Consider the following 15,439-nt stretch of genomic DNA (forward strand, 5'->3'; position numbering starts at 1 on the left):
ACAGATATAATTTGCACGCTTTTCTGGACATGAGGATAAAATCCAAATATTTTTTTTCCCCCAAGTATTTTTCCTTCCTTCTTTGACCAAAGAGGAGTGGGTTAAATTCTCATAGTTATCCTTTTACTTGTAGTACCATTTTTAGTGATTAGTCATGTACACTGCTTGGTTTGTCAGCTAATAATTTTCTGGTCTGATGATTTCCTGGGAGATGAAGGTTTTACTGAAGAGCAGATAGGGAAAGTTTTGTGATTCTGATCAGGGGGAGGTAGGTTGATCAAGATAAATTAAGTGTATTTTTATAATGTATACTTAATGTCATCCAATACACCCCGTCAAAAAAAAAAAAAAAAAAAAAAGGTGGGGGGCCAAACAAAAAAGCCAAGTGTCAGCTGGTATGAACCAAGAGAATTTTAGTCACTGTAATCAGCCAGATAAAAATCTGGTCTCAGAGTGACCTCAGCAGATATCTGAGACTTGCTGCTTGGCTGTCCTATGGGGTGTAGTTTTACAAATATCAGACCAAGTATGTGTTGTCATTCTTCCTGCACAATGTGTCTGTGTAATGCTTCATATGTCTGGAGGGAGAAATCCAGGCACTTTCAAGTTTCTTGATAGAGAAGTGACTCTTAACGAAGAAGGTATAGGGGAAGATAGAAGGTTCCAAGGGAAAAAAATGCAGAAGGAGGTGTTTTTTATGGCTGGGAAACAATAAAGCTAATCAACAGCAGCAAGAACAATCATACAAACTCTGCCTGAATTTGAGTCAAGGCACCAGGAAGGATCTGCTATCTTGGTAGTGTATAGGTGACATTTCTAGGTGTGAGTGGCATTGTTATTTGGTAAACAATAATGAAGTAGGTGTTGTGCTCAAGGTTATATGGTGTTATATAGCATAAGATTAGAGAAGTTCCTTGTGGAATGAACTTGTCAGTACAGAAATGAGGCATAGCAATACCATTATTGTGCTTGAGTAGGAGAAGAGCTGTTCTAAAAAGCATATGTATTTCTTGATATTCTCTTTGGAATCCATGTTATTCATTTCACCATGTGGAAGGAAGGCTCATTTCCTCATGCAGGGATCATCCAGAGAGATGAGACTCCCATGGAAAAGGAGGTTGTTGGCCGCTGCCGAGGATGTTTCAGCCTTGCTGATGTCATGTACTTCTCCAAGAAGGGCTGTGAGGCAGTTGCGGAAGATGAAGTCACTCGACGGTTCTCCTCTGAGGAGCTGCTGTCCTGGAATCTCCTCAGCAGAACCAATGCCAACCTGCACCATGTCAGCTGGAAACTGGCTGCTGTGTGGGTCACTGGCATCCTAATTCGGTATTGCCTCCTGCTGCCTTTCCGGTGAGCCACATAGGGTTTGCTGGCATCATATTTCATGGTACTTTTTACAGAAGTTGTGAAATAATATACTATTGGCTAGCAGAGGAAGGAGAACCTGACATGACCTTTCCAAGAAGCCATCTAAACTCAAATATCACTTAAAAAAAAAAAAAAGCAAATTTCTCACATTCCATATATTTTATTAGTAATTAATTTGCCTTTAAAATCCAGCAAAGCTGGATTAAGGGGTTTGTGTGCTGATTAGCTAGTAGTTTGTTGCTAGTTAGATGCTATTAATACTGGAAGGAAGCATTGTGAATCAAAGATCAAAAAGCCAAGTAAGAATACCTTCTTGCTTACTCCTCCAGTTTTGCTTCTTGCCATATAATTAAGATTATTTTACTTTGTAGCATCTGCTTGTCTGTTTTCAGCATCCTGTTGCTGATGTTGGCCACTACTGTAGTAGGACAGTTTCCAAATGGCAGGTATGTGTTTGCTGAGGGTTCTTTCAATTTCTTCTGTATTTCTTTAAGAATTTGAACTAGTAGTTGGAACACTCTGCTGAAGTCCAGAGGATAGATGTGGACTATCATGGGGTGACTTTCTCTCCTGTAAAATTATAGACTGTTGTGCGAGAGAGTTATGGCAATAGCATCTGAAAGCAGACATGCAGTGTGAGCCTTAGTATGCTCTTTGTAGTAACAGCAACTGGGGATAACTCAGACAGTTTACATTACATTGTTTACATTGTGTGACTCCATAGAACTAGAAATGTACCCATGGCTTCATTTCTTTTAGAGTGAAAGGCTGGCTGAGCAACCAGGTCCAGATGATATGTGCCACCTTAGGTGTTCGATGTCTGAGTGGCCCTGTTCATTTCCACAACAGGTGAGTGCTGCCACCTTGCCCTTTATTAGTCTAGAATGTGTTTCTTGCAGTATTTAACATCTCAAGTTTTGGAGAAGGATTTTTATTCCATTACTGCCTGGATACTTGGTGATGGTACAACTTGACCCAAAAAGCTGTTTGGATCATCCAGACTCTGTCAGGATGTTCACATGCCCTGCTGTGTATTGGCAGGGTGTGTGTAGATGGTGTAGTACTGTCTTCACACATTTAGATATTTTTCAGTGCTTGCCACCTGATTTGGCTTGTAGTCTGGAGAATAAACATTAATGAATTACTTTTATGGTTGTTGTTGCAGGGAAAACAAACCACAGGAAGGAGGTATCTGTGTAGCCAACCACACATCTCCATTGGATGTCCTAATCCTGGCCAGTGATGGATGCTATTCCTTGGTATGAACAAGACAGTTGGTAAATATAAGTAATGTTGAGATGCCCATAGATGTAGTATTGGGTAAGAGGATAAACTATCTCATAGAACAGTTGACAGCATTCACACTCACATTCTGAACTGTAAAACACTAGATGTAGGCAGGCATGTGCATATTTATGACCAAGCTGATTGGTATAATTTGTCAATAAGCTTAGAAATGGTTGCATCTCTGTTTAGAATTTAATCATTTAAGTGTGTGTGTGTGTCTTTGCTTTGTAACAAGTTTCTTTTGGGCTTTGCAGGTTGGCCAGGTACATGGAGGGCTTATGGGACTTATTCAAAAATCCTGCATGCAAACCTCTCAGCATGTCTTGTTTGAACGCTCGGAAATGAAAGACCGTCACCTGGTGAGGAAAAAGTAAGGTAGTGAGGTGATTGCTTTATTGTCTGGTCAGGTGTAGTAGTTTGTCATCAGTGGTGATATTTGTGGTTTTAAGTGATGCAGCAAATGTAGTAAGATAGTGACCTGTCATTTAACTAAATGTGGAGAATCATTAGATACATGTAAAACTGATGTTGTGAACCTAGAAAGCATGAAAACTATAAATTTGGAATATATTTCAGTCTAAAGAGAAGTTTGACTGCATTCATAGCTGGAATCTGGGAAGTTATTTTCACATGCTTCAAGTACCACCATTCTGTGGTTAAAATGCATCTTCATACAGCTTTGTAGAAAATCTACTTTTTTAGCAAGAGATACTGAGATAAAGGCCTGAAACCAGAACATATTGCAGCTGAGGCAACAGACTGTGCAAAAGGCAATTGCACAAGGGCTTGTGAGAGGTAATGAATGTTTAGATTCTTGGACAAGATAAATATGAAGTATACGCTGAAACTTTATTTTCTCTCCACAGAATTAGAGAACACATTGCAGATAAGGCCAAGTTACCCATTTTAATTTTCCCAGAAGGTAAGAAGCAACTGTATTGGTTTTTTTTTTGCTCTTCTCACTTCTTGCCACTGAGTGCAGTTTATTATGCCCAGTCTTTAGAATTGAGGTGTTTGTTTTTAGTTTGTAGAATTAATTAGCTCTTGTGAGATATTAAAAGCCAGGTTCTAGTATTTTACAACAGTTTTATGACAGTTTATTTGCTTTATCATATAAAAGAATGAAGACATATACGGCTCTGGGATTATGTTCCAGAGCTAAAGCAACTTAGTATCCTTAAGACAGTTTAGGATTAATTTCCTGATACTTTTCTCAGAGTGGATTAATCCCTTCATCTATTTTACTTCTGACCAGGCACCTGCATTAACAACACATCAGTAATGATGTTTAAGAAGGGAAGCTTTGAGGTAGGAGGAACCATCCATCCAGTAGCAATCAAGGTACTGTAACTGCAGTTTTCCAAACACGGAAGGATTGATTGAAAATGCTTCTCATGTCAGAGAAGCTGTTCATGTGTAAGCCTTAAAAAGGGATATGTTTGGTGTGCATAAAGTACTGAATAAGCCCTGAGAGACAGAAACTTGTGGTGTTAAGCAGTATGGGAAACATGTAATTTCTGTCCTTGCTCCTACGTGCTCTGAGGATAAGGACAGTTTTCTTGGCAATTTCAAGTCTTTCTGAGTAGCTTTAGCCAGGTCACTCTAGATCTGGAAATATTAGTTACTTTTCCTAGCACTATAATGTTGCCTGATCTTATGGAAGTTGTTAAAACTGGTGTGAGCATTGTCAAGGAAGCCTTTGTAGTCAGCATTTATGTAGATGACAAGTTTTTAAGTTTTGAATAAATCTTTTGCTATAGTTGTGTTGCAACAGGTCTGTCACAGTTTGAGGCCAGGCATTGCTTGTAAAGATTAACTATTAGAAACTTGTAATAAATCTTGGAACTTTACTCTCAATTTACTGATGCTTTCAGGAGGTGTGATTAGATTTTCCCTTTATTTAATAAGTTGAATTGTGACTTTGTGGCCAAAAAAAAGAGGCATTTTATATGATTTAAACTAAGGCAGCTTATTCTTCTTGTCTTCCAGTATGACCCCCGCTTTGGAGATGCCTTCTGGAACAGCACAAAGCATTCCATCATGACCTATGCTTTTAATGTGTTAACCAGCTGGGCTATTGTCTGCAATGTGTGGTACCTGCCACCGATGGTCAAAGAGGTTCTTACACTTTTGTATATTTTAAAAGTGCTTGTAAAGTGTTGTCTGGAAGAAGTCTGCATTACTACAGAAGGTGTTCTGAATCCTTATTGGTAACCTAATGGACAAAGCCCAGGAAGCAACACTGCAGTCTTGGATTTATGTAGTATACATCCCCTGCTCTGGTCAGACCTGGGACTTCAGGCTGTGTATTGTCTGAGGTTGTCCCAGAAACCAGAGAGCCTCCCATGTAGTTCTTTTTGGAGGTGAACCAGGATCAGCTGGAACTGCTCACATTTGGCTTATGGGTCTGGCATAAACCCTACTGCCTGCTGTCTGACAAAACCTGAGTTTTTAAGTGAGGCACAGAGAAAATGTCTGTGTTGTAAAGCAATTAATTAATATCTTTTTTTCAGGAAGAAGAAGATGCTGTTCACTTTGCTGACAGAGTCAAGGCTGTCATCGCTGCTCGGGCAGGAATGTCTGTGCTTCCTTGGTAAGAAGCAACACCTCTGGAATTGTTTTTAAAGGTGTATTCTGTATATATTCTGTATTCTGAAATATTAACATGGAATCTTTTAAAACTTGCTTTGTTTGCACTGTAGTCCACCACCCATACTGACTCTGATTCAGAAAATGTTACTTTATTACTTGAACAATTACATTAGAATAATTAGAATAATATAGTAGATAGAGAGAAACAGAGCTGACAGGTGGATCTAGACAGCAGGCACTTTTAGGTGAAAATTAATTACTTGCCTGTTAGATGCTGGGTTAAAAGAAGGGCATTGTGGTGTTGAAAGTCTTGGCAGTATAAATCACTTAGCATTGTCTTACAGATGTCTACATTAAGAGTGGAAACTGCTTTGACTGCATTGTCTAAATATAGTAATGTTTTCCTGCCTTGGCCCTGAAGTGAGTTTAAGGCTGTTTCTTCTCTTTATCTTTCAGGGATGGGGGACTGAAAAGGAAAAAGGTCAAAGAGTCTTTCAAGGAAGAGCAACAGAAAAGATATTGCCAGATAGTAATAGAAAATGGATCTGTGGGAAACGGAAATGTTTGCTAAATCCTATTTATTTTATCTCATTTTTCCATGACTTATCTCTACCAGAAAATAGACTGGCTTTATATTAAACCAAACATGTTTTTCTTCTGTCCCTGTAAGATATTTTACATGTGACACAACAGGGAAACCATGAAGAGATATCCTTATTTAAAGCAAAGTACTATAATTTTATAAATAAGAAAACATAAAATATGCTAATAAAATTCTCCTGATGCTGAGAAGAATCTACAGTAAAATTAATTATGTTCATTAAAATATGACTTTAAAATATTTGCAATACCTTGAGGACTTGAATGGTTACTTATAATAAATCACGTCTGTACTGCTAGACTCTCTCTCAGTGACTTAGACTAGCAATGCTCCTGTGAGCCACAGTAACCATGTTGCTCTAGAGATAGATCTCCTGATGTCAGAAGACATGAAGCCTTTCACCAAAATATGTTTTCTGAAATGTTAGAGACGAAGTGTTGCATATCAGAGGGAAAAAGCAGATGCTGGCTTTCTCCTCCGTGTCACAAGACCAGGGATGGCATTGTAGAAAGTTTTCTGCTGTGACAAAGAGCAGAACAGTGCCCAGGGCATCATGTCCCTGATGTCTGGGTGTGTGAAGCTGAGGCAAATTAGTCACAGCCAAGGACAATGTCACAGAAAATATCCTGTGTTTTTAAATCATATCTTGTGGTTTTGTTTTTTGTTTGATCCCTTTTTGAGTCTGTTTGTATGCATTGCACAAATTAAGGAAAACCTATGATGTGATATCCACTGTCCTCTGCTGCTGTTATTTCTGGATAGCTGCTTGCTTCTGCTACCACTGGATGTGAAGGCTGAGGATTTGGCCTCTGACAAGCCCATCCTCCAGGAACAGAGCAAGTATGCAATGGGAATATTTCCATCTCCTATAGCATTTGTTGGTATAAAATATTTGCTCTCTTGGTGAGTAGCTCTCATATCAAAGGATCAGGCTTCTTCAACTATCTGAATGTCCCTAATGAAACACACAAATAGCTGCTGTTTTGGCCAAGGTGCTCTTAAAACAGACCTTGGTAAGAACAGTTAATAATGTTTACATGACAGCAGTCCATTGGCTGAAGTCTCAGAAAAGACAGAGGATCAGTCTTGAGAGCACAAATACATCCTACAGAGGGACAGATGCACAGATACGACTGCCCAGCCCTGGAGACTCTAGAAAAACAATATCCAGTGGAGGGGCTAACAGAAGTGATAATTGCCCTAGAGCTACATGGCACAGAGGTAGCACAGAACTGAGCTCTCCTCTTCTGTGGCCAGGCCTGGCATTGCAACACGTATGTGAATTTCTTTCAGTGTTTCATTCACATGTATGTGAATTTCAGTCAGTGTTGCTGTCATGAGTAAGCAGTAGGAGAATCTGCCCTTTTGCACAACTTTTAGCAAACCCAGGTTAAAAAGAAAGCCACCAAGCAGTAAAGAAAATTGCCTCAGGCTCTCCTGATTTAGAACAGGTCTGCTTACTCTCAACTATAGTAGATGTGCTTCCATGGCTGTTTAAGCTGTTGATTTATTTTTTAGGTATAAAAATGTGAAGAAATGTGATTGAAAGTCTTGACAACTCTCAAATGTTTTTGGTGTGCCAGTGTTTAAAACTGGGAGATTGTCTTTCTGTGTGACTGATTTCTGAGAGTTGCTAACAGAGACTGCAGTAAGAGAAGTTTTGAGAGCATTCTTATGCACTGCTGTGTACTTTCTTTGTTCTCAGAAGTAAAATGGGAGACTGAATAGGGAAAAAGAGGGGCCAGACACAGGAAAATATGGGGAGATAAAGAACAACTGCTGGGTGAGAAATTTTCTGCTTCTGTAAGAAATTAGGAGATTTATGTGCCTTTTTTTCCTGTCCTGCAACACTTCTCCAGCTCATCAAGAGGAGTCTTGGAATGTGTGATCCTCATTGTGGTTATGACTCCAAGTTGTGTAAAAGTAAAGCTCAGACCTCTGAATGTATGAGTATTACGTGTCATTTGTGAGAGTATGGTGGGATTGTCAGTATTTTCTCAGCCATTTTTTAGCTGTCTTAGCAAAGAAAGCTGAAAACTCTGTGAAGTGGGTACTTGCATATAGAATGGGGTAATATAAAGCAAGTGATGAACCCATGAACTTGTCAAATACAAGTGGCATTTATTTTGTTAGCAGTTGGTAAAAATGCCAATCTGACTTGAAATAGAGAATACTTTGTCTTGCCCTGCTTTAAAGAAGTGTTTCTGTTTTTTGGTGTTAATTTCTTTACTTACCTTCCACCTCCTCCTTTCTTTTCTCTTGAAATGCAAATGAAATACAGAATATATCAGCAGAGGCCTTGGCAATTGCTTTTACCTGAAATTGTATATTGCCCTTAGACTGCCAAGGTTATGGGGGAATTGATTATTATCCAAAAGGTCTCCACAGATAAGTGTGTTTTTCTCCTCCACCAGGAGGGTATAGTAACAGTAAAAGAGAACATGTTCTTATGACAACAACATGAGTGGGAAGCTGACAAACAGCTTATTTTTCACAATCAAGGATCTTGCAGTCGTGTTGCTCCTCCTCTTTACTCATCTTTCACTGGTCTTGTAGGAGCCAGGTTTCAAAACTGTTAGAGTTCCTCTTTTTTACCATGTACCTTTACAGGATCAAATGCAGCATGGTCTTGTGCTCATTTGTGACAAATGATAGGCTAAAATGGAAGCAAGTGGAGTATTTGGATGGACCAGGCAATTAATGCCCAAAACGAAACCAAATAAGGAAAAAAAACCCAAACCCTGTCAGTGTAAGTAATGTTTTTGCTTGTTATATTTTTTAATGTATTTATTATCTGATAGCTGTGCAAACAACATAGACAAGATGTGTCATGTCATCATCTTGGACAAGCCTGTGAATGCTATATGCCTCCAGAACACAAATTTCCTCTATTGCTTACCATTATTTGCCCTTAATCAAAGAGCCTTATTCTTTTAATTGACTGGATGACCTAATCTCCAAATTAAATATGATACAGCTAATAAGTGCAGGGAAGACCTACATTCTAGGTAGCCTTGCTTTTTAATTTGGTGCTGCTAGCTGGTACCTATGTATGAAGCACATGAGGGATGCCAGCTGTTGCTGTGGCACTAATACATCAGGAAACTGAAACAAACCACAGTGGTCTAGGGTGCATTCATCCCAAACTTGAGCTGCCTGAGGAAATGAGACACAAGTTGAAAGTAAGTGTAGGTTGGAATGAGTGAATAAAGTAACTCCCTCCTGCTATGTGGGTGGGGTAGAGAGCAAAAATAGCTGCTGCTTCTAATTCTTGAAGATATCACTGTTTTAACGGCTGTATGGATGGAAAACCTGATATATTTTAAGAAGTTCTCCTTTAGGACCATAATGAAGCTTGGGCAGTGTGCTCATTTTTATAAGGATCTTTCCCTGTAACAAGACTGGTGTAGCTCAAGTCCTTTATTCCTTTGGCTTCGAATGGCTTTTTCTACTGCTGTCTTACATTTGGGAACGTTTTAAATGCTCATCCCTGCCTTTTCCCGTCTGGCTGCCTGTTCAAGGTGCATGGCTGAGCGTTAGAAATATGCAACGAGGGCCATCTGGTGGTGTCCAGCCACTGGCAGCAAACTGCCTGGCACTGCGGTGGCGTGGGTCCCCGCGGGGATATAATTAGCATTGACTTCGTGATTCCAGAAGGCTGATCAATCGCTTAATTATACTATATTATACTTATTAACAAGCCCATCGCCCTTCCCGACACTCTGATACGGTTTTGCCTAACTTAACTGGTCCTTGATTCCAAACACCATCACCACTGGCCAATTAAGAAATCACCCTTTGGTAAACAAATCTCCGTAACACATTCCACCTGCTCACAACAACAGGCGCAGCAAGTGACGATAAGAGTTGTTTATCATTCTTTTCTCTGATCTTCTCAGAGCCTTCCCCAGGACAATGCCCGGGAAAGTTGTGCATTGCTCTCTGTGGCCAGAGGGCGGCTGCCACATTGCACAACCTGCCCTCCCATTTCCAGGAAACCATGAAAACGTAGAAATAACGTTGCATGCTCTGGGCACTGCATTTTCGAGCACTGATCGTGGTTTACTCCCTGCGAAACTTGTGCTTGCTTGAAGTTTCAGCAGCCTTTGCTGTGTGGGGTTTCTCCAGGCCATCTATTCCCTGTCACAAATCAAAATCAGAACTACTTCTGTCCTTTAGTTCATTCAAAATCAGGTAGGGGTTTAACCCCTGAGCTTTTTTTTTTTTAATTTAATTTAATTTTATTTTAACACTCAGTAGAGGTGACAAACCTGGGATGTGGAGGCAGTACAGTACTTACATTTGCTGGAATTAGTTTCTTCAGTAGCTTGATGCTGTTTGATCTTCATCTGGGGCTGGGGATACTTTCAGAATAAGTTTTCAGGATAATGAAGATGTTCGGAACTTGTTTTCTACCAGCATGCATTTCCTTGAGCTGTAGTGAGAACTGTTAGTGCCAAATTTAATAACACAGTGTTTCACTCAAACTCTTCCATATGCAGCTTGCCGTGAACAAAACCAAGAAAAGCAGCCTGGGCAGCTCCTCACTCTAAGGAGCAAATTTTGGTTACACGTGCAGTCTGAGTCCTGATTTCAAGCAGACCACTGGAGGTTGGTCACATGTGTCACAGATGAGACTTCTGGGGTTTCTGGCCTCTTCTGTGATTTTCTTTTGGAAATGTTTCTTCTGAGGTGTTGTTCAGACTCTTTTGAGCAGGTTTCCCAGCTGTGGCACAGATTGTGGAGATGACCTGTGAGGAGCTGACAGGTTCATTTGGTGTTTGAAAAGGAGGCTTGGAAGTTAGTGGACATCCAGCATACAGAAGCCTTCCTGGTTCTTTGGTTTTTTATTGTTTTGCTGCACAGAAAGGCAGCACCTTAGCCATTTCTCCTCTCCCCTCCTCCTCTATTTATTATTCTGTTTAAGGATGGCTCCTCAATTAGTGTACCAGACTCCTCTGTGAGCAGAGTTCATTGTGATCAATTGTCATCAAGGCTCACGTTTAGTACATCCGATCAATGCTATTCTATATAATGGCTGCGGCATTGACTGATTTCTAATTTTACAGTATGTTGAGCTCTGTTGAACTCTTTTAATATGATAATTGCTTTACTAATCAGTAGTCATGATTTGTGTGCAATTGTGGATTATTTATATCAGTTGATGTCCCCTAGTATTTCTATTTGACAGTATAAAAGATACGTGTGGTGAAAGACGTGTAATATCTAAACTGTGGCTATAAATCAGAGTAATATTGGGAAAAGTACTATATCCTTGCATCTCAAACTTTCAAAAAGTAGTTTATTAAATAATTTGAAAAAGCATATTTCCTTTAATAAGGGAAGGTTATTAATAACTATATTTTAAGTTTATACAGACATCTGTCAAACAGCCTTTTTTGTAAGCATTCATTAATTAATACATGAAATATTACATTTATCAATTATATAGTATTTTTTTTCCTAAAATGCTCATTATATGTGGCTATGGACAGCTCTTCCTTTTCTCATATAATTTATGACTTTTAATAAGATGCATGTACATGCATTCAATGAAATAATAATTGAAGTTTGTTACACTTCAAATAGCCACTCTGTCCAGTGTTTTATTAATAAAATTTTCTGAAATCCACCTACAAGGGATTAGAAGGAGAGAGATTGATATAAAAATTACATTCTGGTTAGATTTGAGCTGAGGCTGATTTTTATCCAGATGCTGTCTTAAGACATTTGGGGTTTTAGGTTATTCTTTGCATGTTGCAGTGTCCATGTGACATGAGGATCTGGTGGGTGCATTGAGCTCAAGGATTATACTGTGCAGCAGCACCAGGAAGTGGCACCTCTGTCTGTGTGCCATGAGGGCTACAACTTCATTAATGGTCCTTTGGAAAGTGCAAGCTTTAATATCACTCAAGGAAAAAAAAAAACAAAAACAAAAACAAGAAAACAAACAATCCAAGATGTAAAAATAAATTAATTTAGTGGCTATCAGCATGTCTTGTCCTTCCTTAAAATCCTGCTGTGAATGGAAAAAAGTTTCTTTTTAAGTGGTTAATTATATTGACCTGGAACTTTCGGTCATTAAGGAGACCATGGAGTTCTGGAATAATACTTCCATGTTTTTTCCTTCCCTGTTTCCTCTCTCCCAATGCAGTAGAAATCCAGGCTGCCAGATCATGGTCAACAGCCAAAGGAGGTGCCATCCTTGTGGCCTGCTCCTTGTATTGGTGTCACAAATTCTAGCACGTCTGCTGGGTTGGTTGGTTTTAATTGAGCTGGATTGATTAATTCCTAGAAACCTAAACTTCTAAAGTCTGTAAATTAAATTGTTTGAGGTGGGGCATGCCTGGGTGCTGTGTTTATGAAGTGCACAGTGCTTATAAGCCCTTGCTGCTGCTGGAGACAACACACAAGGCTGCAGCTCCGTCAGTGCACATTGCCAGGCTCAAAGGCTGTGTGGAAGCCAAACTACTTTTATTTATTTTCAGTGTAATAAGAATTAGAAGTCCATGACAGCAGACAGTAAAATTCCACTTAGGATACAAAGTGAAGCTGAAAACATCTGACTCCTTGTATAAAACGTACCAATTTTTACAGTGAGTTATAGCAAATACAGTGGTAGAGAGAAAGCATACCCTGCCTGCAGCCAGAAGACAGATGACAGAATGCAGAATTCCCCTGAATGGTTTGCTGGCTACCTGCCATTCCTCAACAGCACAAGATAAAAATGAGCACTGGGATAACCACCCTGACCCTATTTACTTGCAATAATACACTGATATTTACATGAAATGGAACTGTTTGATATTCTGAAGCTGCCCAGCTCCAGTGACAGGAGACAAATGAAATGCTACTTTTTATTAAATCTGACCTACCATAAGCCAGTAACATATGCAGTAACTTAGCAAAGGGAGACTGGGGCTGTCTCATGAGGTCCAGGCTCTCTTCCTGGATTGGTTAACAAGATTTCCCCCATCCTGCAAACCAAGTTTGCAGCCGTGTTCCATACCACCAAATCTTGAGTGGTGCTGATAATTAGGAGGGATAAAGTAAGCATGGTCAAACAAACAAAAAACAAACAACAACAAAACCAAACCAAACAAAAAAACCCCAAAAAACAAAACCAAAAAAACCCAACCCAACCCAAAACACCCCCCTACCCCCAAACAAACAAACAAACAAAAAACACCCCAAAAAATTTAGGAAAGCATTGTGGTAAGACTGATCCTTTTCCTCTGTCTTTGATTCAATCCAACTTCCATTAAAAAAATGTGTTACATCACAGAGTCATGTTTATTTGGACAATAAACATATTCTTGGTAGTGACTAAAAATACACTGTTGCTAGTATTAATATGTCAAAAATTAAGAATCTCAGCAACTTCTTGCAAAGTTAAAGAAAAAAACCCAAACATTTTCTCATTGGATTTTCTGGATCCATTTGGATTTTCGCATCCATTTGGAACATATGATTTAGATAAACTTGAAGCATATCACTTCAACCACAACTTTTTTGGTATGCACTGTAATTTGTGAAATAAATTGAAAAATAAGGATATATGAAAATGTTTTCTTCCAAGTATGGCAATACTGGTATATTCTCATGGGATTTTTCTTTTTGAAAAGTACTCTATTAGAAACATGACTAACTGTAGTCTTTCTACATTAAATAGGCCTTGAAAAAATTAAAGTATGGAAAATATTTTAAACTGACACTTTTTCTGTATCTTCAATGTATATCATACTGTCTTACCCATACTGAAAGTAAGGTCTTAGTGCTTGAACAAAAAAAAAAATCCTCCTCTCTTAGGAGAACAGGCTCATTGGTCAAAGTAAGGCAGAGAAATTTTATGCCCTCACAGATTAGAGTGCAAACAAATAAAATGTAATGATGTAATCAATTTGAAACTAAATTTTCAGTAGATAGATGATCAGCAGTCAGCAGTTTATAACAGCTTTATCTTTAAAAGGCAAAGGTCACTCGGTAAGGAGAGCAAGTAGATTTGTTGGGTTTTTTTTAATAAGTCTACAGTTTTTGCAGTTAACAGCCAACTATTCTTCAATGGGAGTGCAAGATCTGTGCAAAGGCTGAACTTCAGCACAGTCATGAGAGGACTTTGGTAGCAGCTCTGTCACCAGGAGGCTGTTGGACGAGCAGGCATGTTTCCTTCCTGCTGTCCCAGGCAGACAAGGTGGTTTTTCAAGTAACTCAATAACAGAATTGATTTTTTTTTCTTCCCATTTAACATTAATAGCTTTGTGAATTATTCATGCAAGCATGGAGGGGAAGCCTGGATGCAATAAATAAGAGTATGTGTTTATGTGCAAATCTTGCCTCTGTCCTGGTCTGTTTAGCTCACACAGCATGGCTGCCTGTGCCTAAACTGCCTCCTGTCATGACACATTTTCACAGTGTTTTTCCCCACTGTTGCATAGTGAGAGCAGGGCTCAACCCAGCCACCTTCCTCTCCTCTTAAAACACCAATGCTGGTAGAGGCTGTTCCCTTCCTGCTCTTTGTTTATGGAGCCTGAGGACAGTGCCAGCAGGTCTGATAGCCAGGCTATTGAAGCAAAAAAAAAGCAATGCCTTAATTCCATGTGATGAATATTACAAGGAGAGGTCTCCAAAATCTTCTTTTGTTACTCCAGGTAGACTGATGGATTCCAGCCTTCTGAGACTCAGGAATTTGCCACACGCCATCAAATTTGACATATGGTGTGCCATTTCACTAAAGAAGAGGTTAACAAGCACATGGACTAAGTCAAATTATTTTCAGTTTTTAAGATTTTTTTTCTCAACAAACCTACAAGGCAACACTTTGCCTCGTACAGGATTATCTGTATTGCAATTAGATGCCATTAGTTGCTGTTTAAGGTACTGAAGGTACTGAAATTTCAGGTAGATAGATAGTATGACCCATTACTGTAAACACTGCACTGTTTTCCTCAGGATCTAGACAGCATCTACTGTTGCTGCTTGGGCTACATCTGTCCTTTGGATGAAGCATTTTGTTCCTTAACGTCAGATGAAAACAAAATAACCAAGCCTTTGGCCTCTGCCATTTACACCCCAGATGAAAATTCACAAGCAAGTACTAAAAAACCTGTATCACTTTCTGCTTGGGAAGCAACAAAATACAAAATTAAAATATCTTAGCCATATCTGTGTTACAAATATCAGCCAGTCTGGAAAGCAATATTCTTTTGATTTGTTTCTGTTCTGGGCTCTGGGCACTTTTCATTTACTTGAATCTACACATCTTTGTAATATTTTAAAACCACTTGTAGCGCAGATAGTAAGAACTCTTTTTTACCCTGTGTATGGCACTTACAGGTTATGGCCTTGATCCTAACTGGGTCTTATGGGCATGATCGTAACTAAACACTTAGAAGAATAAAGACACTGAAGTGTTGTTTGGCAATATCAGATCCAGTTGGACAATTGTGGTTGTGTCTAGAGGCTTCATCAGGGATCGTCCTGCTTCTGCCTCAGAGCAGTTATTTAACCAGATGAGGCAAAGGGTAGGAGGAGAGACACCAGAGCCAAAAATAGGAGCCAGAAAGTAATGCCCTTGTCCACATGACTCCCAAG

At 39.3% G+C, this 15,439-nt stretch overlaps 1 protein-coding gene across 6 annotated transcripts in view; it reads left to right on the plus strand.

Annotated features, from left to right (window-relative positions):
- The window catches only part of LOC110468494 (glycerol-3-phosphate acyltransferase 3), a 14,308-nt gene extending 8,213 nt beyond the window's left edge, over positions 1-6,095 (plus strand). For 3 of the 6 annotated variants that reach the window (XM_021526468.4, XM_085578287.1, XM_085578282.1), the window contains 10 exons: positions 1,080-1,350; positions 1,740-1,814; positions 2,128-2,217; positions 2,534-2,627; positions 2,910-3,025; positions 3,522-3,577; positions 3,911-3,996; positions 4,645-4,773; positions 5,169-5,248; positions 5,704-6,024. In XM_021526468.4, coding sequence (XP_021382143.1) covers positions 1,080-1,350; positions 1,740-1,814; positions 2,128-2,217; positions 2,534-2,627; positions 2,910-3,025; positions 3,522-3,577; positions 3,911-3,996; positions 4,645-4,773; positions 5,169-5,248; positions 5,704-5,818 — 1,112 coding nt within the window. In that variant the 3' untranslated portion in view covers positions 5,819-6,024. Of the gene's footprint in view, positions 1-1,079; positions 1,351-1,739; positions 1,815-2,127; positions 2,218-2,533; positions 2,628-2,909; positions 3,026-3,521; positions 3,578-3,910; positions 3,997-4,644; positions 4,774-5,168; positions 5,249-5,703 lie in introns of all 6 variants that reach the window. The other 3 variants (XM_085578284.1, XM_085578285.1, XM_085578286.1) reach the window with 3 other exon arrangements.
- The last annotated feature ends 9,344 nt before the right edge of the window (positions 6,096-15,439 follow it).

This window comes from Lonchura striata, chromosome 4, assembly GCF_050655825.1.
Source record: "Lonchura striata isolate lonStrDom1 chromosome 4, ASM5065582v1, whole genome shotgun sequence".
NCBI classification, from domain to species: Eukaryota; Metazoa; Chordata; class Aves; order Passeriformes; family Estrildidae; genus Lonchura; species Lonchura striata.